General features: G+C 37.5%; 1 protein-coding gene across 6 annotated transcripts in view; it reads right to left on the bottom strand.

The window, feature by feature from the left end:
• ANKRD12 (ankyrin repeat domain 12) overlaps positions 1-27,996 on the bottom strand; it is a 65,918-nt gene that overhangs the window by 10,938 nt on the left and 26,984 nt on the right. For 4 of the 6 annotated variants that reach the window (XR_008746693.1, XM_055800830.1, XM_005238790.4 and 1 more), the window contains exons 3-8: positions 27,439-27,586; positions 17,696-17,842; positions 16,489-16,689; positions 12,515-12,657; positions 10,785-10,932; positions 2,441-7,143 (exon numbers count right to left, since the gene is read on the bottom strand). Coding sequence is in view for 5 of the 6 variants with exons in the window: in XM_055800830.1 (XP_055656805.1) it covers positions 2,441-7,143; positions 10,785-10,932; positions 12,515-12,657; positions 16,489-16,689; positions 17,696-17,842; positions 27,439-27,586 (5,490 nt within the window). In the remaining variant the exon portion in view is untranslated. Of the gene's footprint in view, positions 1-2,440; positions 7,144-10,784; positions 10,933-12,514; positions 12,658-13,783; positions 16,405-16,488; positions 16,690-17,695; positions 17,843-27,438; positions 27,587-27,996 lie in introns of those variants that run through there. The other 2 variants (XM_027788653.2, XM_055800832.1) reach the window with 2 other exon arrangements.

The raw sequence follows: 27,996 nt of genomic DNA, 5'->3' as shown, positions 1-27,996 counted from the left end.
CCCTTGATAGATTAAAACTAACTATGCTTTAAAGATGCTACTTTCTTACACTTTACTCCTGAAGGAAATAAAAATCAATTTTCTCATAATTTCTTTTGGATTCTCACAACTTTTTTCCTTCCCTTTTGCTCCGAACAGCCTGGAATAAAAATCTCCACCTGTTCTTTCCACAGCTGTAGAAGATTTAACAGTACCACGGAAGCATATACAAAACAAGTTACAGTTTAAACATCATTATCACCAGAACATGTATGTGTAGGGACGCAACCCAAAAATCTAAATGAGATAAAAATCAATGACTGTAATCCTTCAAGTACATATTCACATTTTTATCAACTTTTTAAAGAGGTTTTTAACAAGTAATTAAAAGCCATTGAGAATGGGGAACACACATTTGTCTCTGGTATCTCCTGAACTTAAGTTGCCCAAGAATTTGCGCTACCCTACTACCTAAATTTATTTTAATGAACTGCAGATCCCTATTATATACAGCATGAGACATACGAAGGAAGCATGAGGCAGTGGCTTTACTATGTCTCCCTTTCTTACAGTACCTACATATACTGCCATTTATGACAGGGAAATGAATTCTACTGCCCAGGTAGAAGTGGGCCAAGGAAAAATACATGCCATGCTTCTCCACTTTCTGCTTATCCCAAATTAAGCACTGAAGTGTGATGCCAAAGCAGTAAGCTGCAGCTTGGAAACAGTATGTACTTGACTAGCAGCTGCTATATATATATATATAAAATAATCAAAAAAATCTCTGCTTCCAGTGATAACGATACATTTCAGAAGCTGCAACAGCTACTGAGAAACCTGTAGCCTGGGGAAGGCTGACAGCCTGGTACACTGTAGCAAAGCTTACTATACATCCTAGTTCACTTACAGACCAAGTAGATGTGGGTCATCTTACCCACATCTTTCCTCAGATTACAAGTGATCTACTAACTTCAAAGAACCGTGGTCACCATCAAATAAAAGAACTCACTTCACATTAAGAGGATACACATTAATTCTCTTGGGCAGACATAGCAGGCACAGTGGAAGAAGAATGAGAGGAAACAGTCTATACAGGGGATTATGACTACCTCTGGAACGAAGCAAACATTTTACAATTTACTTTCATGTATTACATTTGAGTTCATTGCTTAATCAAAAGAATCTTCAACTCTACTGGAAAAAGCTAAGGCAACATCCTTTAGCAGGGGCAAGTTATCTTAAATGGAGTCAATGTAACTAACCTGTTCAGAAATAGAGAGGCTGAAGACTGGATGCTTGGCTTGTGCTTACCAGATTTCATACACACAAACAGCTCAAGTTTAGTAGGCATTTTTGCCACACAAGGATTAAGATATTCTCCCCAGTAGTCCTAAACAGACTTTTCCTAACTTGACGCATGTTAAGGAATAGGCATACAATCAACCGCTACTAAATTCTGACATTATGAAGCTACTGTATGTCAGCCAAAAAACTGCTTTAGGAAATAAAATATGTGGTTTTAGCCTATTTCAGGTATTATGTGTGTTAAGTTAAACCATTCAAACACGTTTAAGCTAATATGTTTTACCTCAGAACTAGAGCATTTTAAATGGGTCAGATAATAGGTGGAGAAATAGTAAACCTCCTACTCCCAGAAGTAATAGTTCTTCAGAAAACCCTCAACAGCAGTGACCGTGTTACTGTGTGACACCTTGAGGGGCACCTCCATAGCAAACAGCAATATTAACTGCATTTAAGCCAATTATGTTCTGCATTGCACAGACCTCCCCCACAGCTGTTATCAGACATATGCCCAATATGCTCGTGTCAGAACTACAGAGAGCCCAGAACCGAACAAATGCCCCTAAACTATGGATGGCCTTCAGCGAAAAGGAAAAGAATTTCACATTATTAAACAGAATTCAGAACACTTTAAATCGATAGATTACAGAAGTTGGGACACTCTTGGGAGTACTAAGGAGAAACTGAGATAGCTAGCAGGTACTCTCCTACTTAAAACTTTTGGTGAGGGACTTAATATTTTGAAGCACTGCACATCCACACACACACACACACACACCCCCCACCCCAAATGTGACAGCTTTGAAGAATTAGTATTAACCAAATTATTGCCAGCAGAAATTCGGAGAAGCTCTCAACAACTGACTTCACTTTTGAGAGGGTAGGTATTACAGTAGTAAATGCTTTGAAATACAATATTTGTCTATGTACCTTTTACAAGTGTCATACATGACTGTTCATCTTGCAATGACTGTCAAACCACTGTTTTTATTGCCACTGAATGGGGCTTTTAAATACGACATTACTGGTCAATATTAATTTGACATATACTAAGTTACTATTTTCAGCATGAATATTCAGAAGCAAGTTAGGAAGACTATGAAAGTTACAAAACTAAAACCAAAACATTTACTTATTTAAAGACCATGTTACTTACAGTTGGGATGCATATCTTGCTCAAGGGATTGCCATCCAGCAGGTATGAGCCATTGAAGGTCACGTATTCATCATAATATTGAGGTGCCTGGGGAATAACACTGCACAGTAATTTACGCTTCTCTTCTATTTTTTTTCTTATGTGCAAGTACTCAAAATAAGGGTTTGCTCTCTCAGAACTGTATGGCTGAATCTCTTCAAGTTTCAAAGAATCAACAATAGCTGCCAGTGACTGCTGGGTTTTCTCCTTAGCCTGCAGTAAAGAAGGGTTCACTTGCACAGGCTGAGGCACACGTGACACCTTTCGTTTACGTGGATGATGTACCTGAGCATCATCCTCTTCAGTTAATCTAATCCTTGCTTTCATAGATGCTGACGATTCAGACTCTTTTTCTGATGTCTGCATGCAGCCAAGAGGATTCTGCTTACCCTGGTTAGCAAGCATATTTGCTCTGTTCCTCGTGATTCTTTGAGGTACTTCTTGTTGTTCCACCTTCTGATCCTCCGCAATTTCTTCTTCTAGTTTAACTATTTGGCTGTATTTATGCACCTCTTCCTGTGTAATCTGTTGTAAACTATTTTCCAAATTAGATAAAGAGGAGTACTGTGGTGAATCATCTGTCAACACATTTTCTCTGTCTGCAGTGCAGGGTTTTTTATTAGCCGATTCGTTCATAATTCCCTTTGACATTCCTGAACTTAGTTCACAGAGATCAACATCAGCTTTATTATCAACAACATGCACTGAAACCAACTTTTCTTGTTGGCCTTTTTCATTTCTAATGTCTGAAGCATCTGCTGTGTTACTATCCTCTTCACTCTGAGCATTCTTACAAACAACTTTACTGAATGTGTATGAATTTACATTTAACTGTGAATTGCTATCACTTTCAGGCATATCTTTTTCTAACGGTACTGTAGGTAATTCATTCACCCTTTCATTGCTCTGTAAAGTATCCTTCACAGAGCTCTCAGAAAGTACAGCAATGGGTGCATCAGCCGCCTTAATGTTTGAAGGGAAGAAAGCATTTTCCAGCTCTCTGGTACTAGTAGCATCTGTCTCCAAAGTAGAAGTTGTAGTTTGAACTGGATTTTGTTGCTGTACAAATGATGAATCTTGACTGCTAATGCCTGGTAGAGAAATGTGTTTAGATACATCTGGGAGTGGCTGGATAGGTAAAGAATAAAGCAACTGTGAAGGCAAAAATGATGCAGATTCTTGAGAACTGGAACCTCCCTTAATTTCAGGATGCTGAGGCAAAAATTCAGATACTTGTTGCTCTTTTAACGTCCTGTTTTCAGAATTATGCACTGCTGTAACACTGTTAGTATCTTGTTCTGATACACCATAACCTGAGCTGTTAAACTCATTGTTTAATGGATTAAGTCCGTCAAAAGGCACATCCCACAGTTTGGTTTGCTGAGTCACACCACTTTGACTACATGGCTCTAAACGCATATTACAGTCTTCTGGAGGGCCCAGCTGAGCAATATTTTTAATGGTACTTGTACCCGTTGTTGCCTGCTTGCTGCTAACAGCTGCAGTTGGAGATGATGTAAAGTTCGACTGCAAACTAGACATACTACTTTGACAATCTCTTTCAAGCATGTTACATAGCAGTTCTGGTTTAGGAGAAGTGCTAGCATAAGTCTGAGCTGATGGAGGAGCATTCTGATTATTTTCTTCTGATGCTCGAGGCTGTTTGCTGTGTTCAGAAACAGCAGCAGGCATGCTGCATCTTCGAACCTCTACAACAGGTCTACACTCATTTAAAACCAGTTTAACATCTTCAACAGATGCTGATCTAATGTACATTGGTGGAAGCCTGTTTGCAAAAGGTGGCTTAATGCGATCTGGCAACTCGGCAAGACCATCGGTCTCTTTTTCAAGAAGGGCTGGTGATTTGGCACTTGCCAAAAATGGTGACTGTGAAAAAGACATTTGGGAATCAGAACCTTCTAGCATAAAATCTGAATCATATTCGAGTGCAGGCCTTGGAGTAGTTACTGTGGTATGACAAGAATCCTCAGAGCTTGCAACTGAAACCATGGACACTGATCTGGAGCTCAGACTTGTCTTTTCACTTTCTAATTTGGGGGATCTATTTGAATTATCTGAAACCAATGAAGGCTTTATAACATTTACGGTTCTGGTGTCTACTGATTGCGATCTATTACTTGTGGCGTCTTTCAGCTGTTTTTCCTTTACACAAACATCTGGCAGCTCTGAGCTTTTTGAACGAATCAGTTCTTTGCTTTTTACTTCAGCTAATGAGTGTTTCTGTTTTTCTTTCATCTTGTTAAGTTCTGAACAAGTACGGTTTCTTAAACGTTCCTTCTCTTTCTGCTTTATTTTTTCTTTATGTTTTCTATGCCACTGCTCTATTTCCAGATCCTTAAGGCTAAGCATTCTTTCAAAGCTAGTTTGCATTAAATCATCATTGACTAATCTTTTTTCTTTAGGTCTAGCATCTTTTGGAGCAGGAGCTGGTTTAGGCTTAGGTTTCTCATGTTCAAGTTTTAGTTTTAGTAAACTACTTTGATGCAGTTTATCTTTATGCTTGTCTCTCTCTTTATATCGGTCTATATCTTTATCTTTTTTGTCTTTCTCTCTACCATCTGGAGTTTTCAACAAATCGTCTTTTGGTTTTTCTTTCAGAGATGGCAGTTTGTCATGCACTGTTTTATTACTTTCTGTAATACTGCATCTCCTTTCCTCTTGCATGTGTTTTGAGTTTGCTACTGTTGAGATCTCCTTATCTTTGGATTTGTCTTTTTTTTCAAATTCCTTTTCTTTGTCTTTAGTTCTGTTTTTTTCTGATTTAGTACATTCAGATTCTTTTTCACACTGTTTGACTTTTCTTTCAGTACAGTGTTTTTCTTTGCTTTCAGCCCAATGCCTGTCTTTATCAGCCTTTTCTTTATCATGCTTCTTATCAGTTTTTTCTTTATTTCTTTCTTTGTCATCAAGTTTTTTAAGACTACCTGTGCTTTTTATCTTATCATTTTCCTTAGGGCATCTTTCCCCTTGCTGGGAACAGGGCCTCTCCTTTACTTTTTCTGTATTTTCATTTACTTCTGCTTTTTCTTTCTCCATCTTGTATTCATGTCTTACCTTTTTCTCTTTTTCTCCATTTTTTCTTTCTATCTTTTCAACATCTTTTTCTTTGGCCAAAGTTCGCTTTTCAGTCTTTTCTTTATTTTCCTTTAAATTCTTTTCCTGCTTTTCAGTATCTGTTTCTTTTTCTATTAAATGCATGCTGGCTGCCACGTCTTTAACACCAAAGCAGAACAACTCCATCTCTTTATCTGCAAGCGTAACTTCTTTTTCTTCTTTTGTATCTTTTAGTTTTTCATCCTTGAGAAACTTCTCATTTTCCTTTTTGTTCTTCTCTTTCTCTCTCTCCTCTCTAGCATTTCTCTCTTTCTGGATCTGTCTCTCCTTAACCAGCTTATCTTCTTTTGCCACAGCTTTTTCTAGCTTTGATTTTTTGTCTGAAGAAAGAGATTCATGTTCTGTATTTAACGACGTCTCTTCATTTTCATCACTTTTGAAAAAGTTCTCTTTCCAAAATTCTCTGTCAAACTCAATACTTCTTTGAACCTCTTTAACATTATCTTTATGTTTATGTTTTTCCTTCTCTCCATCCTGCTCTTTTTTGTGCTTCTCCTTTTCTCTTTCTTTGTGCCTTAATTTATGCTTTTTCAGTGTTTTACCCTCCTTGTCAATCTTTCTCAGAGTATACTCTGAATTCTCCAATGTTGAGCTATTGTCTTCCTCTTTAATTTTAGGACTAGATTTTTCACCAAATTCTAAGTGAAAATCTTTCTGATGATGCTTGCTTTTATCTTTGTGCTTGCAAGACTTGCCACTAGAACTTTCTACTAGATATTCAGAATCAGTGTTGTGATCATACCGAACTAATTCTGATTGCAATGTTATTTCAGAACCTCCTGGTGATAAGCAAGTTTTGGTGTTTTCTTGCTTTAATGGTGTTGACTGCTTTTCGCTTAATCCACAGGGATGCTTTGGAGATTTGCCAGCAGTGATATGGAACAGATGTAAAGAAGAATCTTCTTTTGGGGTGAAAGACTTCTTAAAGGTTTCTTCCTCTCTAGTTTTATCTAAAGAATCTAAGCCAGAAGTAGCTATATTTGTTACTCTAGCGTTTTCTTTTTCTTGCTTTAGTTCCTGATTCTCTTTATTTTTGCTCTGATTTTTTACGTTCCTTTTAACTTTGCCTTTTTGCTTGTGTTCATTTGTAACCATATATTCTTTCTTCACTCTTACATCAGAACTTGATGTCTCTGAAATAGAGCAAGGAGAGACTATATTCTTGTCCTGAAGTACTTCTTCATCTGAACTTTCAGAACTTGAATACAGAACTCTAGATGGCTTCTGCTTTTTGCTTTTAAATGATTTTGAAAAGACAACTTTTTCCTGCTTCACAAATAAGCTGTTCTTCTCAACTTCTGTCTCATCCTCCTTCCTTGGGTCTTTTCTAAGAATATGTTTGTCATCAACCATTTTTTTCATTTCCTCTTCATCATCATCTTTAAACTCATACTCATCAAGAGCAGATGGAAGTGGTGCCTTACTAGGGACCATTTGTTTGCTGTCATTGGCTACAGAGTCCTTTTCTGCTTCTGAATCAACATTCGCCTCTACGCTAGAAGGATTTACAGATGGAGCTTCTTCAGAATCTAGAGTAAGAAAAAAATATTGGTTGAATATTGATGGAACATTCTTCACACTTTACTCAGGACAAAATAGTTCAGTTCAGCAGTCATAGAAACACTCAAATCACAACAGATCTTCTCACTGGAATTAAGCTTTTTAGGAGAAAACAAAAGGTCATGAAACCAAAGTGCTCCCCACACTTAACAGCTCTCACTCAGGTATGTAAAAATAGTAATTAGTGTTTACATCCCCCAATCTAACAAAAAAACAATGCACTTTAAATTTTGTAAACAACATCTACTGTGTGTAATTCCTGCATAACATGACTCTTTCTCAAGGACATCTTACGATGATGAGTCACTCTTCTAGGAGACAATTCATCAACCGTTACGCTCTCTAATAACTAAGCTATGTTTCTCCACATGAATATTCAGTCATGTTTCAATGGCAGATAAGATTTTACTCTTAAAAGACAAAGAGCTGCTTGTGTAAAGAAGTTTGCTCATGAATCTTTACGCACCCAATATGGACAGCCTAAAGCAGACCATGCTATAATTCACTGCAACTGGTCTCCGCTATATGAGTGCACAGCATGGAGCAAGTATATTGTACTGGGTATCTTGGACTTGGAAGTCCAAAATGTAAACCTCTCAACTGTTGCTAAAATTACATTTTAAGGAACATTATGAAGTGTTATCACCACCTGATCACACAAAAATCTAGACCTCAAAAAATCTTTAAGTAGTATTTCTGGATGTATTGTTCCCTCCAGATAAGGTTCCAAATCAAGCCTCTTCAGCTGAGTCTATCGGTTTGCTTGTTAAAAATAACTGAGTATTGTATTATTCAGTACCATGGACTAGAGATTTGATGTACTGAAAAAAAAGTAACAGATGAGTTTGAAATAATAGTGTAAGGGAAGCGATGAAGCAGTTTCAATGCATCAAAAGTTTGAATAAGAAAAAAATAGTTTTTCTGCTGCAAGATTCCCCCTCATGTCCAGTAAGATCCAACTGCCAGTACATGGTGATTAAGACACATACCTTGCCAACAGGCCTCTCAGCTCTTTTTTATTCAACAACACTATCCATAAAATAGATGTCAGAAGTCTCTATTATCTTCTATGTTATCTGATGCACCCAGAACATATTACTAGTTTTGTGCTACCAGCTTTTTATATACATCCCTCCTTGCCCATACTATACATGGCATCATCTTCCTGCCTTAACTCTAACCACTCCTTTCTCTGTGGCTTCTCTTCACCCGTTTCCTACAAGGTAGTTGGTGCTTCTCTCTTCCGTATCACTATTTGCTTTGCTCTTAATAGTCTTTCCCCATTCCAAACACATCAGGGAGCTTACTCTTTCATGACTAAAGATAAAGCAATGGAAGTGCAAGAGACAGATCACCTATTATCTAATCCTGACTCCTTGAGAAACTACAGAGAACATTCTGCTCCTCTTGGAAAGCAGCCCATGGAAACTAAGCAATACCCTGCGCTGACACACAACTGTTGAGGAATCAATTGCTAAATAGTAACAAGTTTCTATGTGGCATATATAAAAATATTTTTCTCAGATTAATGATGTAGCTAAGCTTAAGTAGATTCTGTGGAGCAATGCTGTGACTGTCCCTTAAAACGGAATTACTATGCATGTATTTCATATTATTCTAATGCCAAAAAAGTTAACACTACATCAGAACATTCACTAGCTCTACATAGGACAACATGACTTTTTTATTTGGCTTGAACTACAGTGAAATCTTGAACAGAAAACATTCCTAGCCATTTGTTTTTGATCTTTTTTTTTTTTGTTAATTTGTTTAGTTGGTTTGGTTTTGTTGGGTTTTTTTTTTTTTTTTTTGATTGTTAGGGGAAAAGAAACTGACTTTAACGTTCATGTGACACGATGCTCTCCCTCCTGTTATTTTCAGGATCACAGAATGCTTGAGGTTGGAAGGAACATCTAGTGGTCATCTGAGCCAATGCCCCACTGAACCAGGGACACCCAGAACCCGTTGCCCAGGACTGTGTCCAGACAGCTTTTGAGTATCTCCAAGGACAGAAACTCCACAGCCTCCCCCTGGGCAACCTGAGCCAGTGCCTGGTCACCCTCACAGTAAAAAATGTTTCCTGCTGTTCAGAGGGATCCTCCTGTGTTTCAGCTTGTGCTCTTTGCTTCTGGCCCTGTCACCGGGCACCTCCACAAAGAGCCTGGCCCTGTCCTCTTTGCGCCCTCCCTTCAGGTATCTGTGTACACTGATAAGATCCCCCTGCGCCTTCGCTTCCCCAGGCTTAGCAGCCCCAGCTCTCTCAGCCTGTCCTCGCAGGAGAGATGCTCCAGTCCCTTCAGCAGCTTTGGGGCCCTTCACTGCACTCTCTCCAGTATGTCCATGTCTCTCTCATAATGGGGAGCCCCTGAACTGGACCCAGCACTCCAGCTGTGACTTCACCAGTGCTGAGCAGAGGGGCAGGATCACCTCCCTCGACCTGCTGGCAAGGCTCCTCCTAGTGCTGCCCAGGACACTATCAGCCACCTTTGCTGCAAGGGCACACTGCTGGCTCATGTTCAACCTGGTGTCCACCATGACCCCTACGGCCTTTTCTGCAAAGCTGCTCTCCAGCTGGCCAGACCCCAGCCTGTACTGGTACCTGGGGTTGTTTCCCCCCAGGTACAGGACTTCACATTTCCCCTTGTTGAACTTCAAGAGGTTTCTGCCAGTCCATTTTTCCAGCCTACTGAGGCCCCTCCGAAGGGCAGCATGAACCTCTGGCACATCAGCCACTCCTCCCAGTTTTGTGCCATCAGCAAGCTTCCTGACAGCATACTCTGTCCCAGTCATTAATGAAGATGGTAAAACACAACTGGACGCAGTACTGACGCCTGAAGTACACTGCCAGTTACTGACCTCCAACTAAACTTTGTGCCACTCATCACCATGCTCTGGGCCTGGCCATTCAGCTAGTTTTCAATCCACCTGATTTCTTTTACTCAAAAGGATCTGAATTCCTGAAGATTCTGTGAAAGCAGAATGAGAAGTTGCTCCCTGCACTCAAGTTACTTGTTGTCAAGAATCTTTTGCTTCCAAGGAGAAAACCGTTCTTTCTGTGTCCCAAGAGGTGATACCTGTACCATAATCTTCAGAAATACAGTTGGGGCCAAGAATTACTGCCTCCATGTAAGCAAGCTACTACCTGGTCACCTTCACAAATTTGTGATTCGCCCACTGGCAAGGATTTTTCTTTACCAAGTGTAAGTTTTACCCACGTGTGACACTAGCTGCCAACTCATCTACTAAGCCCATGAAGCAAGTGACTTTGGGGATATTTTCCCCCAAGAAGACCTCTCAGAAACCACTTCGTAGTATAATAAACACGATTTTTCTCTGTATCTTTCTCTGGAAAACCCACCATTCTGAGGTAGGGCTTATTAAGGAGAGGGGGACAGGCTTATTAGGCAGAGGGGCAGGAAAAAGGTCAGGATAAATATTTCAGATAAATCAACTCAAAAGATTTGAAAACTACCTCTAAAAGCAGGAAACAACAATAGCAACTGCTACCTGCAGCAACTCTTTAATAGCTAATGTTATGCAAAAGATTAAAACCACCTAACTTCAGCCAAATTGATGCACCTGAAGTAAGCAATTAAATGGCTACTTTCACCTGAGCAACTGTCATCATCATCAGAGATGGGCACCTCCCTTTTCAATAGCATTTCCAGCTCTTCAGTTTCAGCAACATCAACAGGTCTCTCCCCATGCTTATTGGCTTGAAATGGATTTCCACCATGTCGAAGCAACAGCTTCACAATCTGCAAAATTAAATAAATTAACTTTCAGGTGTTCCACAACGTTACTTGACCAGCATAAATATCTCCCATTGCACACGAATGTGGATAACTAATATGAGATCCTAAACTCCTACCTATGAAACTGAGACTGGAAAGCAAGTCTTCAGCAACTAGAATGCTAAGTCCAGGTATATGTAATCTGCCTGTTAGAAGAGGTAACGGGGAAGACTAAAGAAAGTTGTCCCTCTGTTATACAGATGTGGCACCATCATAAATAAAAGCAACAGTGGCCTTTTGTTCTTGCTGTTCTAGCGTTTCCTCAACAATTCATCTGGTTCCTCACCTACCAAGCTCGGTGCTCTTCTGCACTTGATTCACCTCCTTGCTCTGAATTTTATAGAACTTAACCCTAAGGAACAGGGAAGTTTTTCAAGTACTAGCAGCATTGGTTACCACAGCATTTCAGAAAAGCCCTGACAGAGATCCAAATATCTTAGTGGAAGAACAAACTACACCCTTCCCCAACTGAATATAATACAGCAAAATCATAAATTCCTGTAACATCAAGGGCAACTAATCATTGAAGTTACAACGATACCAAGTCCACTTCATTTTCAGCACAGCATCCAGTATGGGTTACTGTTTTTTTGGTCCTACATGTTAAGAATGGGGAATTTCACCAGACTGTGGTATGTTAACATGAAACTTCAGAGTTTTTCCAATACATAATGTCAGTGAGATGGTCTCAGATACATATACTGAAACCAGACAAGCAAGAGGTCCTGTTCTCCAAAAGTCTAGGTCAAACTTGCATAAAACTGTAGTAAAGACCCACTTTTGTTTAGATACCCATAAGAAACAGTTACTGAACAGTTAATAAAAGTTTCCCAATCAGATTATCTTAATTCACTTCTCTAGCTTTTCCAGAAGATCCTTTCAAACTGAACATCTTGTTTGGAAGGTATACTTAAGGATGTTTTCTATTTTCTGCTTTATACAGCAAATCATACAGAGCAATGAAATAAAAGAGATCTAAAAGGAGAGTGGAGTCATTTCTGCATCTAGCAGAAAACTAGAACAAATTCAGAAAGCAATATAAAATACCTACAGTCCTCCATTTATCCTCTCTGCTAAGTAATTATTGGCAAATCAAAAAAAAATATTAAGAATATACATACATCAGTGCTCTGCGTCAAAATCCATAAACAAAGATGTAAAAATACATGTAGGCTATATAGCTTTAAATGTTTATACAGATATATATATATACATACACAGCACGTACTATTTGGATAGCATATCCATAGCACTGTGAGAATTCTATACAGTAGAAGTCTTAAAAGAAAGTAATTTTAAGTGTTTTAGTAAAAAAGTAAAACTGAAACTTTTAAACATTTAAGAAAACAGATAGGGTAGAAAATATCTGGTGATAGAAGTAAAATGAAAAGCAAGATGAAAATCAGAACAGCTTTAAGATGAACCCAAAACAGCAGAAGCAGAATTATAAAACCATACGACAGCTATCAGGACAGTTAGGATTTGTTCTAAAGACTGTGCATTTCAAACCACTTATTTTTTCCCTTCCCACTCTCCCAGTACTCACATTTCTATGACCACTACTAGCAGAATCATGAAGTGGCGTATCATCATCCAAGCCCTGTGTGTTCACATCAGCTCCTGCTGCTATCAGGACTTTAGCAACATCGTAGTAACCAACATTACAGGCTTCATGCAGTGGTGTCCAACCTACAGTGAAGAGTAGTTAAGTGCAAGTTTGAAAAGCTGAAGATTTACGTTGTTTTTCTTTTTCCTGTGCTGTAGATTTCTATTGCCTTGAAACATTTCAAACTCTCACACAGTAGTTGGCAGGAAGATAATGCCATCCATCTGATGCAAAACACATGCTTTATCAACTTCAAGCTTCATGCCAAATTCCAAATTTTACTGTGATTAAATTGAACACAGAAATCACTAATCAAATAGTAAAAGAAAAAATCTGGCACAAAATTCCCAGGCTAAACATGCTAGAAATACTTTGACTAGTGAGCATTTGAACATAGTGTTAGGTAATATATAAATAACATTATCCTATGTGGAAACAGTTTGAAAATCATACTAGTGGAAATAAGTATGGCAAATGGTCATAACCAGTGCTCCTACAGAGCCACTGACCACGTACCAGGAATCACTAGTAACATTCAGCAGCTATTAGTCTAGATAACAAGCTATTAATAAACATTGGCAGAGAATTAATTCCTGATATTTCCTAGAATATTAGTAAATTTTTGCAATTTTCATTTCCACATTGATTTTTTTGTAGCAGAGCCTCAACTGAAGACAATGATCAACCCACACACTATATTCCTTACCTCAATTCCTTCTCCACAACTCGATGCCTTCCACTTCATAGATGCCCTGAACTTCTACCCTGTTGCTGATGCCTTCTCAAAGCCCAGTTCTGGGAAGGCACTCAACTATAGTTTCCAGCATAACCAGTGCAAGTTTGGAAGAGTTTATTCACTTGAACTCTGCATGTAATAAGTAATGGTCTTGTACATCCATGAAGAGGAGGTACACGAAAACCCTAACCTATCTAATCCCTCAGTAAGGTAATTTCTCATCTTCATCTCCCACTCAACTTCTCACCTGCCACTCAAATAAAAAAAATAATAAAAAAAGGAAAATAAAAAAGCTTCGGCCTTATTCTACAGCAAAACACTTTCTCCTGATCTCCTTATACTAAATTCCCTTTCCAATTATCACCTGGGTCACTCACTTCCAATAGTGCCTGGCTAACACCACCTTCTTTCCGTTTTCTTTTCCCCTTTCCCACTTTCCCTTCTTTCCCATCATTTTCCCTTTTTCCACTCACCCACAATGATGACACTCTTCTGCTCTCAGACCTCTGATCCCAGTCTTCTTTCCCCTTGTTAATTCTCTCTGTAACTCGCTGTTCTCCATGTTTTACTGCTTTTCCTTTCTATCCTATCACAATGTCCAGCCTGCCAACTGTAGCCCTGGCTTGCTCTCAACATCTGTTTCCTTTACTCTTGTTCTCACACGGCAGTATCATTCTGGCAGACAGCCCATGAGCAGTTACTTCCTCCATTACTAATTCATTTTCTGCTCCTTTAGTTCTGCCAAATTCTTAGCTAAAAAACCTGTAATTCTCTAAACTTCATTACATCCTAAACTCTTATTTTTCTCCACTAATGACTCACTGCTCAAATCCTCTCCCTCTTCTGACTTCTGCACAGAATGTTGAAGCTCAGCGACCTCTGCTTCTCACTTTGGATTACCAATAGAAAAGTATCTCACTTGATCCCTAACACCTCCTCCAGAGTTTTGAATGAAGTCTCCAACGACTTGCTCCCAAGTGATTCTCAGAACCAGCTCTCAGCCATTCTCCTTATCCTTTCACCTGCCTTTAAAATTAGTTAAATGTCTGTACTAGGTTGGGCTGGGATGAAGCTACGAAGTTAACTTGCTTCGTAGCAGCCTACAGTGTGCTGTGCATTGCATTTGGGGCTAAAATACTGTTCATAACACACCAGTGTTTCTGCTGAACAGTGCTTGTACAGTGTCAAGGCTTTCTCCCTCTCCCTACACAAGAGGCTGGGAGGGGACATAGCTAGGACAGCTGACCCAAACTGACCAAAAGTATATTCTATACTATAAGATGGTCATGCAATAAAAGCTCAGGGAAAGGAGAAGGAAGGAGGGATGTTTGTAGTTATGGTGCTTGTCTTCCCAAGCAACCATTACACCTGCTGAGGCCCTGCTTCTCAGGATGTGGCTGGACATATGCCTGCCAATGGGAAGTAGTAAATTAATTCCTCTTTTCCCTTTGCTTGCACATGCAGCTTTTGCATTTCTCATTGAACGGTCTTTAATTCAACCCATGAGGGCTTTTTTCCACCTTATTTTCTCCCCCTGCCCTGTTGAGGAAGGGAAGTAAGAGAACAGCTGGGTGGGCATCTGGCAGCCAGCCAAGGTTAACCCACCACAACATCTCTTCTTGAAGCACTTCTATTCTCCCTGTGATTTCTATGGGCCTGTCTTCCCCTGAACCTCCCCCTCCTTTTCTAAAATTGCTCTTGTCAACAAGTTCTTCTCATCTCCTCTCTCAACTTCTCTGAAGAGGTCACAGGCTTCCTTTCTCTTTTTCCTCTACATATCAGTCCTCAGCAGCCTCATCTTCAAGCACAAATTCAGCTACCCACTGCAAACCAAGACATTACTATTCTGTTTCTAACCTAAACAAAATAATCAAGATTTTAGTCCATCTCATTAATAGCTAATTTTACCACATAGTTCTCGATTTCTTCCACGGTGGCTCGATACCTCAGCTCATCTCACCCATTCCCATTTGAGAGTATTATTCTCATGATAACCATCCAGACCCATAAACTGAGCATCTTTAGTAGGCTTTGCTGTAGGTCTAGTTAAAATTCTCATTCAGACCTTGATTATGTTTTTGCTTCTGTTATGCAATGCCTCTAAAAAACTTGAAACTACTAGTGTTGCCATCTACTGTCTAATGAATCTTACAGATGTCTCCTAGACCCCAACCCCACAACCTCTGCACCTCACCTTTATCCTCTGATTTGGCCTTCCCTTCACTCTGTTACATCCCTCCTCATCACCCCAACCTCCTTCTGTGCCCTAAACCTCTACCCAATACTCCAGCTCTTAAATCTTTAGGCCTTTTTACACTAGTTGAGGAAAAACCAGCAAGTACTGTAGCTTATGCCACTATGTAAATGCATTCAGTTCTGTGCCTGGCCAATCAACAACTGGCAACTACTGAACTCAGAACTGCAGGTTGTCTTCTGTGAAAGCATTACTTTGGGGACCTCGCATTTGCTGGAGATTTTCACTACAGCATGTAGAAACTCAACTACTGTGAGTTATCAAAAGCAAAATAGGCAAAAGTCGGTCAGCAGGTTCAAAAAAATTGTTTAGGAGGTCTTACAGACAGACAGACCATAAAGAAAGATACCAAATCAAGGTTACTAAAAATATGGTACAAGTTACAACTCACCTTGAAGTTCATCAATCAGTGCTGAAATCACAGCAAATACTAACATATCAAAACTACCATTAATGTAGCAGGACTAGATGGCAAGTGTGAGCTGTATCACACTCATCTGCTTTGGTGCATATTTGCTGTCCCAGTAAGAAGACAGTGTACATTACAGAGCTACCACCTTCACTGTTCCTACACTTGGTATCTCCTCACATAGACTACAATTTTATTATCAATTACTGACTTCACCTAGTATAATTCTACAAAGTTCAGCAAGAACGCACACATATTCTTGTAAATACCTAGCATGCAAAGGCCCTGGTCAGAACTAAAACCTCCAGGTATTAATACACTGTTCTAATAATATATTATTAGTGTCCCAGTACTACCACTGCCATCAGAAATAAAAACCATGACTTCAGACTATCTAGTAAGTTTAAAGTTATATTTTTTCATTTGCATATAGCATGAACCGAAATTAAACATCTGATAACAACCTCGGCATTAATTTTGAATTTGTGCCATTAAAAGAACATGTATCAACTTACCTGCAAAATCTTTTACATTCACATTTGCACCTAAACTGATTAACTCCTTAACCTGTTTAACATCCCCTCGAATTGCTGCCATATGTAGAGGAGTTTCCCCTCGTTCATTTCTCTTGTTAACTTTGTCTTTTTGTCTTGAAGAAGAGCTTGATGTTTTCTTTTGTGTTGGTGTTGTTTGTAAGGGATGATTTAAGGTGGAATCTACAAAATAAGTTTTTAAATGGTCACTGCAAGTTATTTAATAATATTTTTACTTCACCTTCTTTTAACACTTGCACTCAAAGATGACAATAATCAGGAAATAACTGTATACAAATAAAGGAAGTATTTGACACTTTACACATACCAACAAAATGCCTCTTTGAATGTGCAAAAGGGTGTTTTGCAAAATGGCACTATTTTTAAACTAGGTTTCAAGAACAGATGACTTCTATCCAAACTACAAGGTTCACATACTCTGGTATAAATTCTGCTGAAACAAAGCATGATCATGAAAATTAGTATCTACCCTGCTTCCTCTTCCTCCAGCACAATTCCACTACATTTTTATGTAGTGGGATGCCAGTTTAAGGAATTACAATCTGTATACTGTACTCTGTGTACTTCCTCAGCTGTGCCAACCCAAATATTTTCCAGTGGGCTGGATAATTCCTTAAGGAAATGCAGCCATTCACTTTTAATTGCCAATTTAAAAAAAAACCAACATTACAACTGTATAGCATACATAAGGTCTTTTAAATACAAATGGACCAAGGACAGTTTGAGGTTCCGAATTAAAAAGAAGGTGCCTCTCCTCTCCCATTAGATCCTAAGGAAACGATCCAGTTTCCTTCTAAATTAAAATCCTGCTTCAAATTCAGACAATGAGACAGTAGTTAAACTTCATAAAAAACACAGATAACACTTTAGTTTTTAAGTAATACACATGGAACAGTGTTTGAGAGGCAAACAAAAAAAAACAATGGAAGAAAAGAGATTTTCAGATTTTACACCTATCATAATGCAAAACTTTGCACCTAAATACTGAAGATTTTTTTCATCAAATCACTCATCAATGCAAAGGAAGAGTTTTAAGAGAATTATGAATAATTTTTTATAATTTCAATAAAAGTCAAGGATTGCTGAAAAAACAGCAGGGTTCAGAATATTCTGACAGAACAGAATTAAACAGGCAGGAGAAAGAAAACTGTTAACTTTGTAAGATCACCTGGACTGTTGTCTCTTGCCGTCATCTGCATGAGAAGTGCCATCTGTTTGCGCTCTGACAGAGGATAACCAAAAAGAATGCTAACTGGTGTTGATTTCTTATTTCCTGCATCCTTCTTCATTTTCTTTTTCTCCGGACCTTCCTTCTCTGGAAATATTAACATTTATAAACTCAAACCACTGTTCTATTTGAACATTTTTCTAGAAATAAAAATATCCTTTTAAGGTATGTGAACTGGTAGTTGGCGGTAGGTGATAAGAAACAGAAATTGCATCTATAATTTACTGCATTTGCATTAGTTTTGGTTACCTGTTCTAATTGCAACAGGATACTAAGCTACTGAGTTAAAGCACTTAAAGCTGTAAGGAAGATTACAAAAAAAATCTAAAAGATGAAAAACCTGTTTCACAGCAAGAAGATTACATATGTCATAACTTTGATTTTCAGAGAATCAAGTCAGGTGCTTAAAAAATTCTGTAAGATCAGCTAGTCAACTTTCAGCCTTGAATACAGATCTGAGATTGTGGTCTACTCTACTTATCTCCAGACACCATGTTAAAAATTAGGAAAAGACTTTTTAATATTGGTATTGTGTAGTTTGATAAAAGATGTATTTCTCTCAAGCTCATCCTGTTACTTCAGCTTAATTTCTTCTCCAAATTTCATATAATTCAAAAACATACAGCTATTTTATATACATAACTTCTTTCATCAATATTTATGGAAGTTGTTTAATATTTCATGTCCAAGTTTTAAACCAGAAGCTAAAATTACACATCTGAATAAACAAATCATTTCTAAAGTATTCAGCACCTACAAACTCTCACAGATCTTCAGATTGGTTAAATGTGCTCTGAAATCACACAATTTTTTAACATCTAATGAATTTAAAAACTAGAACTTTATTTGTGTGATTTGGAAACTTTGGCCTGTATCTTCCATCCTTTTAAAAAAGTTCCTCCTTCATTTTCCTGTGTAAAAGTCCCATAAGCCAAAAGCAGGCATTTAGGTTAAAGTATGATAGAAAACAACTGATTTGTGATTTAAGTGGCTTTGACTAAATCACTTAACTGGAGCAGTGTTTAATGATCTTAACATCAAACAAGTACAAACTCTCCATGCATGAAATTTCTTTTGGTACAACTGTTTCCTACAGATCTCCCTACTTGGTCATTATTGTTTAACTGTGTTTTCTAGAGACATATTAGTTTACATTTATGTGTACTGAAGACCATTCATTTCGTGCAAAACCTTGTCTTTCTAGGCAACTACTCTTTTTCCGTCTTAACAACTTCTTATCAAACACAACAATTTATATCTTTTAGGTAGCTTACATGTTAGATCTGTAATGTCTACTTTTTTTCTTCAGAGCCTCTAAGACTACTACTTGAATAAAAATGCAATGGATGTAAAAGATGGCTCAAGGAACCTTAATAACAAATCAGGCGATTTGGAATTAGAAGTTTTGAAAGAGTTAAAAAAAATAATTCTAACCACCACTGTCAGGAAGGAATGGTCCGAAGAATATTCTAACAGACTCAACCAACGGAAGCACCATCTCCAAACCCCGAGCAAATAATTCTCCTGGTTTCCTTCCCTAAAAGCCCAGGTTCAGTATTAGGTTTTCCAGAGATTCTGCTCACTCTACTACATCTTCTCCTTCTGGAAGCCTCCCTACCGACCACCTTCCTAACAGTCCTTTAACAGCTGGACAGGACTCCGCACCCTGCAGTCATGGGTAATCCCAGCTCACCTCCAGGCTGGACCACTGACCACAAAGATAGGGACAGAATTCCATAAGCATGTCTGTTGCCTGCTTTTTCTCCTCTGTGCCATGAGCCAACTCCCATAAAGCAAGTAAGTACATGAAACGAAGCTGAGCTCTAAAAATTACAAGAGAATATATAACAAATGAAAAGGGGGCTGGGAGGAAAGTTGTGGGACTGCTTGACCAGACTTGGCCATACTAAAATGCTAGAATTCGTCTGGGAATTGGTTGAGGATTGTTACTATTAGTTAATCCCAGCTGGCACACTGATCTTTTTAGCTTTTTCTGTAGTCAGTTATTTAATCTTATTTTTACTGTGACCAATTACCATCTGATGAGACACTGTTCATCCATTTTAGTTAATCTTAGTATTTTGGGTCACACTACAAAACTCCTGGAAATGCAATTAAGCTAAGTTAAAGTAGGGGGTGGGGATTTTGCTTTTATTATTGTCCCCATCATTAGACTGGTTCCCGTTTCCCTTCCTAAATGCCAAGCTCAAACACCTATATGATAAAAACATCATTAAAAAACCATGTATTTGTCATCTGCAAAAGCAGAAAAATCTTAAAACAGAAGACTCCATTGAGGCAAACCTCAGTGATCTTCTGCAGAGAGACAAAAATTAACTTTTAATTTGTAATTTTTATTTAGTCCCTTTGAGGTTTCTAACCATGCGATTCCATGTTCCATTAAGCCCCAAACTGACTCTTTTTTTATCTTTTGATTTTCTACACTTCTGCCTCAGGCCCTCTGTGGCCCTCCTTGTTTCACTTGTTTCCTCCCAGCTCATTTTCTGCCTTCCTAGCCTTCTCTAAATCTCATCTTCCAGGCTTGATTACAGACAGAGGCTGTAGTAATGCAACACTCCCGAGGCAGAGGAAGGCATGCATATAGTGCAGATCTCAAATTCCATGGTGATCAAAGAAGAAATACATGATTTTACAGACTAAACAATTATAAGCAAGGCTATTTTAAGAATGGAAAGCTACAGACCTATGTACATATTAACATCCTTCCCCCGCCCCCCCCCCCCCCCCCCCCCCGCAGTTTATCCATCATGTTTAAAAAGGAAGCCAGGTCCCTTTTACAGAAGTAATTGAGATTTTTTCTAAACCGCATCTCATACTCCTGAACACCTAAAAAAATTAATTCAACATCCAAACCAACACTACTGCCCTATCACCAGAACATCTGCATAGGAAAATTTGAAGAAAACCTACAGTGCAATTGTACTTTCAACTTTTCACTTCAAATATGTTGTTGTCTCTCCAAGGATAACATACAGCACACTTCACTGACTAATTCAGTACTTCCATCAAAACAACACATTTCCGTTTGTCTGGCATGATGTGCTGTTTTGTAGCTTAAGCTATTTACTGCTCGTGATTCTTTTCTTGAAAAGCACATTCATTTTCATTCTGAATTATTCCTTACAATTTTATAGATATAATCAGCTTGAGAAAATAATACATCAAAATAAGTGAAATAAATCTTCTGACAATCTAGCTTTTACTTTTTTACTATACAGTGTACTTTCCCAGGTATTTTTATCTGTTAGCTTTTGTTTGGGATTTTTTTTTGGTTGTTTGGTTGTTTAATGATTTTATTATAAAAAACTACTAAGTAAATGAACACAATTTATTCCTGTCTCACGTTTACTGTTGTCAAACATCATGAAGATCCTCCTCTACCTATTCCAATGCATTTCAGTGGTGGGGCACATTATTCTTCTATTACTTTTTAGTAACAGTGTTTGCACAGCATTTCTAGAGCTTACCAATGAAAAGTACCAAGTAAGAATAAAACTGCTCTCACCAAGCTATACTGTAATGATGCCCTTACCACTCAAAACCCATACAATTTTATTAAAACTTATGTCAGACCTCACACGTGTTTTCAGTAAATCTGAACAGTTCAATACACAAAATTAATATGACCAACAACAAACCGAAAAAAAAAAAAAAATCAATTCTCAGGACTACAGCAGTTGCACCTGATAATCCATTTACTAAAGCATGTCCTGTAAGTGGATATTGCTTCTCCCCCCAAAACCTGATGCATATGTCCTGGCTCTGACTGTACAAGATAAAACAACATAGGACAGAAGGGGTGGAAGGAAGCAAAAGGAAGGGAGTGGGGCATATAGAAGAAAAATTTGTATAAACCCACAAATAAATTAGATAGTAAAAAACTACCTTTTTTTTAATCCCAGGAAAACAACAATGCAACTGCTGTTAAAACAGCTACACAAATCAAAAGAAAAAAATCTTATAAATTACTGAGAATCCCCATTATGCTTACTACAGAATGTATTATAAGATTTGTTTTCCCTGCTCCAAGAATACCATCACACAGCTCACTATACTTTATTTAGCAGAAGACCAATTTAACATTCAGCAACTTTAACTTTTTAGCTATGCTTTTATCTTGTGGTAACAGGAAACTTTTCACAGCTGTGTGCTTTATGTTTACACAATTGGAACAGTAATAACTGTTCCTAATAGAATAGTTTTTCATAATAAAATTTCAGTTTAAGAAATTAAGTTTAAGTACAATTTCATGTATAAGATTGACTGTTAAAGTAATTTAATTTTTTTTTAATTTTATTTTTGAGCATTTTTGTTTCAAACTCTATGGAATACAAATATTTTCTTTTGCATTCATTTTCTTGTCACTATTTGGTGTTCTTCAGTAGTTAGAAGATCAGGGAATTTCTTACTTGCTATCAAAAAAAATAAAACTCTTCAAGTGGCTCCATGTTCAATTATCTGTATTAAGTAACCTTCATGATATGCAGCCAAATCTACCCAGACAACATTCCTTTTAAGATTTTCCTTTTGCAATGTAAGCTTTTTCCTGGCTATTCTTAAATCCTTTTTTTAAAGTCTTTGGTGAACAGTGCTTTAGGTGCATTTCAGCACTTGTAGCAGCGCTTCATGAAATACACTTACAGTACTTAAATGTACTGGCACAAGAAACAACAGAATTACCAGCAATTATTTTAGGAGAATTTATGCATGATAGATTATATCCCAAGGCAACCAATAATGGATCTGGCTTGGGTTTTTGGGTTTTTTTGTTTTGTTGAGGGGGCGGGAGTGGTTTTGTTTTTGTTTTTGGTTTGGTTGGTTTTGGTTTTGGGTTTTTTTTTGTTTGTTTCTTTTCTATTATTTAGATAAACTACAAATTCCCAGTTAAGTAATTTCTATAATGTTTCAGGAAAAGAAATAATGTGACATGGGGATTTCTCAAAACAAATCATGCCCAAGTAACAGAATATTCCATTTTGTAAAACAACCACCTTAGTGGATAAAGAAAATAAAGGAAAAAGACCAAATTCAACTTTCAGGGCTCATGACAGTCAGGTTTCAGGAAGAACTCCTATCATAGTGCAAACTGTAAGGAATAACAGGATTAAGAAATAGGACCACGTGAAGCTAAAATATGAACTACTTGAAATAAATGCTTCTAAGGAATTTAAAAGATGGAGTGATACACAATACTCATATGCTTATTACTAACAACTGTAGAAGACAGGTCAAGATGATCAATTCTGCAGATGTCAAAAGTAAGAGAAAGAGTTATTAAAGTCTGTGTGACTGTGCTAATCTGACTGAAGTTATTTCAAAGAGAAACACATCATGATTGACTGCTGCTTCCCACCTTCAGTAGAAGGGAAAGATGAGAATGTGATGATGAGACCTCACAGTATATTCAACACTGCAGAGATATCAAGGTACTATTGTGATACCTAATTAATCAAGTTTATGGAATATTTAACCAAACTAACACACACACACACACAAAACCACCTCCACTTTCCTGCCTCTAGCCCAAACAACTTGTAATAGCGGAACAGTAAGTTCAAGCCCAGCAAGCAGTAACACTGTAAACATTCCCTTTAACAGCCCCACTAACCTCTGCACCTATGGGAAGCACAAGTATAGAAATTGTGTTACTACGATGTACACATGGAACATAAAGAGGTCAGTTGCTTTGCTCTTCTGCATGTCATCTAAATGCTGAAAGAAATATGACTGTGCCATGTTTGGACTACTTTACAGACAAAATTGAAAGGGTCAGAAAACAAAACCGAGATGCTACTATAAACAGAGAGTCTGGAGAACATTAATTCCAAGGGAAGATCAACAAACTAGCACATTCAGTGTAATTTAACTTCTGTTGTTCTTTCAGAATAATCAACTAGGTAACAATGCTGCAAAAAAAAAAAAAAAAGCCTACACTTAATCTTCACAATGCAAAGATTTTTGCAATCTGCAGTTATGTTTAATTATTATGAAAAATTCAGCTTTCTCTCTTCAAACTAGTAAGGTAGAGAAAAGAAATTTGTCCTTTGCAAAAGCAGCACTTGCCTGTTGTTCTTACTCTGCTAACCACATCTGAGGTTATTTAAAAATAACCAGTTAAATCAATTAAATAGCATTTCTGAATTTTTTTTAGTCTAAATAACCGATGTTTTTCAATCAAATTATGTTTTTGGATCGGGAGACCTCAAATCAGAGAACTTACTTAATAAGGTATGAAAAACGCTTCTCCTTCCATCAGCCATTCTACCAGTCTTAAAGCTTGCATGTAGAATCTTTCATAAGATTAACTTAAATAAGGGCTAAAGCTATACTGCAAATTTTGCAGTATAAATAAATTTGACTGTAGTACAGATATACTGTATTAGTTTTTGTGGTTGCTCTAATCAAAGAATGGGTGTGTGATAACAGAGTCCTAGATTTATATGGCCATCGAAACCAGGATCGTGTATTAGAACGGACCCCTGCACACTGAAAGAAACAGACTAGGACACCGCTGCTTAAAGACAGGTATGTAGTGCCATTTCAGGTGCTGTCATTGTCCTGCTGGCCTCTTCAGAAGGCCACAGGTCTCCTGTGACTCACATTATCTTTCAGCCCACTGCAGACTTCTCTGCTACTGCAGGCATTTCAACCGGCACTGGATGATTACCTTTAGGCAACTATACTCAGTCCTAACCAGTATGAAATTATGATGAAATTAACCTAAAGGCTAAATCTGAAAGTGTTTAATACTAGTTTATTGCAGCAGTTTCTTAGGCAAAAACACCGATCTAAAACTAAATTTAGATAAACACAAAGACTAGAATTGTCCTAGGCTCTTATGGGACACTACAAGTGCTGTTTGATTTCAGTCTTGCCAAAAGTGACTCAGTGTAAAATTTACTTTATGTAGAGTAATCATCTCTACATAATGTAGAAATCAACATTCAGTTTGGCTTTCTATGTTCATTGTCATTTGTAGTTTCTAGACAACACCTGAATCAAAATAAGCCCACCATGAAAAGGAACAAGTGGAACTTCAGGCGGCAATTTTTACCAAAATAAAGCAAAACAGACAAAATCTTAACTTATGGATGAATATTCTGGAGATAGAACCAAGATGGCTCTAATGATCTAAAAATCAGGTATTCCCATTCTTTGATCGATTTACCCGCCTAAACAGGACAAAACCCAATTATCATGGGATTTCTACAGTCAGCTAGCAAACCTATCAAGTACCTTGGAGATAAACCATTTATTCAATTAAACAATTAAATCGAATTTTTTAATACTGTAACTACTTTTTATGGCATTTCTTGATTTTTGTTCACCCAGACATTTTTCGAAGACCCTAAATCTTTAAAAACATTTGGAAAAATCAAACTTAATGGTCTTATCTGTTACAGAGAAACTATTCAGCAAAGCAGTAAGAACGTTTTGCTATTCTGAACTCTGAAAATGTTGGAAGGCTATTAAAAAGCAAACTATCAGGAAAGGATAAAATACATTCTGGAACTGTAATGCACAGTGGGAACAATGGAGTAGTACCACATATCTCTTGAGAATCTTTTCATTTATGAATTTTATACACAACCTTTGACCATTTCCCTAGAATACCACTACAGATTTTCACACAGTATCAGAAGAAAACTGAGATTGTGGGTTGTTTTGTTTTTGTTTTTTTTTTTTAAGCACTATCACTACTAGCCGATAAGAAGTTTTTCATCACCTCGTCTGTTGCAGGTTACACTCATCTCCAAAAACTTAATAGCTATCAGGGAGACACTTCAGTCAGAGGTAACATTTCAGTCCAGTGATGGCAAACCTTTTCAACGTGTAACGCCAAGTTTGTGTCAGAAGCACCACCACATTTCATGATCACTGATGTCAGTTCTAATCCATGTCTGTCACAAGCCTGGCACTAATGTTAATTCCAGTGGTTAATTCTCACTAGTCTAATCTAACTGGTTAGGTACAGAATCAGCACTACAAGAACTGTTTTTTCATCCTAGTAATGCTCCTGCCGCTAAAGTTTCTGGAAAGCTTATGTTCCTCATCTGCAAAACAGGGTAGTTGCTCTTACCTCTTTACCTCAGCAGTAATGAACTGGACAACAGGCTATGAAGTTTGCTACGCATTAGTTAAATGCTATGTGCTTTCTATTGTTATATTTGCTCCTACTTGAACTGTTTATTTCATCTCCCTGATACAACAAAAAGGTCTTGTAGTGTGTGCATTGTCTTTTTGTGCATGTCTAAGTGCCTAAAGTAATCAATCTTGCTTGTGGCAACTGGACAATAGATGCTATAGCAAGAGAAACACAAACAATTACATTACCTTACAAGATGCTGTGACAATGAATTATTTAAAGTTGATGGGGCCAGGGAGAGATGACGAAAGTTTTTCAACACAGAAAACAATAGATAAGTGCTAAATATTACTTCTAAACAAATTTATTTCCATTATGAAAAATAGTAAGGGTCTAATACCAAGCAATAAATTTAATAAAGCAGATGCTGGCAGCATACTCTTAAATTATGCATGGTCTTTTCAGAATCAAGCGGTATCATGAACAGTGTAAGACTAAAATTCTGTAAAACCACTGATAACAGAGTTCTAAAGCCAAGAGTATTGTTTTGTAATGTGACTATTACAAATTTGGATTTCATACCATGTTTTTTTTACAGTAACAAAAACATGAGTGTAATATCCAGGAGCCAAATCTGCATGAAATACATCCTGGACAAAAATTCAACATGTACTGAGATATATACCTCTGTCTTGCATTTAAATCTAGAGCATATTATGGGAATTACCTATTTATTAAAATATTCAAATGTACAGTGAGCGCTGTACAAGAAACTGTAGTACTGCACCTTTGAGAAATTTGGGGAACATACCTTCTGGTGGCCTTCCAGAAGGCATTGATACTGTTCTGCTGCCAACAGAACTGCTACTGAATGATGACACAGATAACTGATTACCTAGACTCAGAGATAACTGTACTCTTGGAATATATCCAGATCCCTCCATCTTGATTTGAAAAGAGCCATGTCAAGAATAGTATTTTGAAGTCTTTAAATCAGTGCTAACAGAATATGATTAAGTTAGGAAGAACTACGAGCCTGTGCAGAAAAGGTATCCCGAGCAGATCACAGGAGCTTAGACTGAAAGAAAAGTTTGCTCTCCATGACTAGTTTAGTTACTTGTATTACCTTAGCAACCTTTTCTTTTATATGAAGGACAGTACATCTACCAATCTTTCCCCCACTCCCTCCCTGAAAAGGCTACAAATGGCTGACAGCTGTCTCTCAAATCAAGGCACTTACATGTCTTTTCATCAGTTTACTTGTTTAAACAAATGGACCTCTAGAGATGTCAATGAAAAGAAAGATTTATTACTAAAATAGGAGCAAAAGAATGAGGTTATGAAACAACCAGAAAATGTAAATAAACTATGCTGGCATGTTAGCTCTTGCTAACGATAAGGATGAAAGCCTATCAGGCTGAGATGCAACAATTAGAAGCAAGCAAGCAACTTTTATACTTAGTATCCTTTTTTATGGGGGAAAAAATTAATCAGTATAAAAACATAATATACAATTAATTAAATTAGGATGTATTTTATCAACAAATAATTAGTTAAGGAAATAAAAAGGTTCTACCTGTGTCTGAATTGCGATCTTCATTTCTGGATGGACTAATAGTAAAAGGAAGTTTACGTTTCATGGAAGACTTTTCTTTCATCTCCTTCCCCACATCACTCCTATCCACTTTTGGAGTTTTGCTGTAGGATGCAATCTTGTCCTTGCTCTAATATAAATAAAAAGTATACTAAGTAATTTTTGCATAAAGCAGAATAGTCTTATAACGTATACAGACTGAAAAGACCTGCTATGCGAGAATGTATATGCATGTGTGTAAGTAAATGTATTACATAGTTTATTCAAAAAATTTTAAAGTAACCTTTCTAAAATAATGGCATTTCTTTCTTTTAAAAATGAGTATCTTCTGTGTTATTTCTACTTCCTGATAGTTCTCACTGTAGAACTACTGTTGCCTATTAGAGCCTTGATTAATAAGCAAAGAAACAACACAAACTGGATGAGTATTTGCTAAGTCTTAATGACCAACCCGATTTCCTTCTTTGACCACAACATAATAATCACATTAAAAGCATATTAAGAGCCCACACTGCAATTCAGACTGTGAACACAGTAACA

Source organism: Falco peregrinus, chromosome 3 (genome assembly GCF_023634155.1).
Source record: "Falco peregrinus isolate bFalPer1 chromosome 3, bFalPer1.pri, whole genome shotgun sequence".
Taxonomy (NCBI): domain Eukaryota; kingdom Metazoa; phylum Chordata; class Aves; order Falconiformes; family Falconidae; genus Falco; species Falco peregrinus.
The sequence above is the reverse complement of the archived record's forward strand: the minus strand, read 5'-3'. Positions and strand labels throughout refer to the sequence as shown.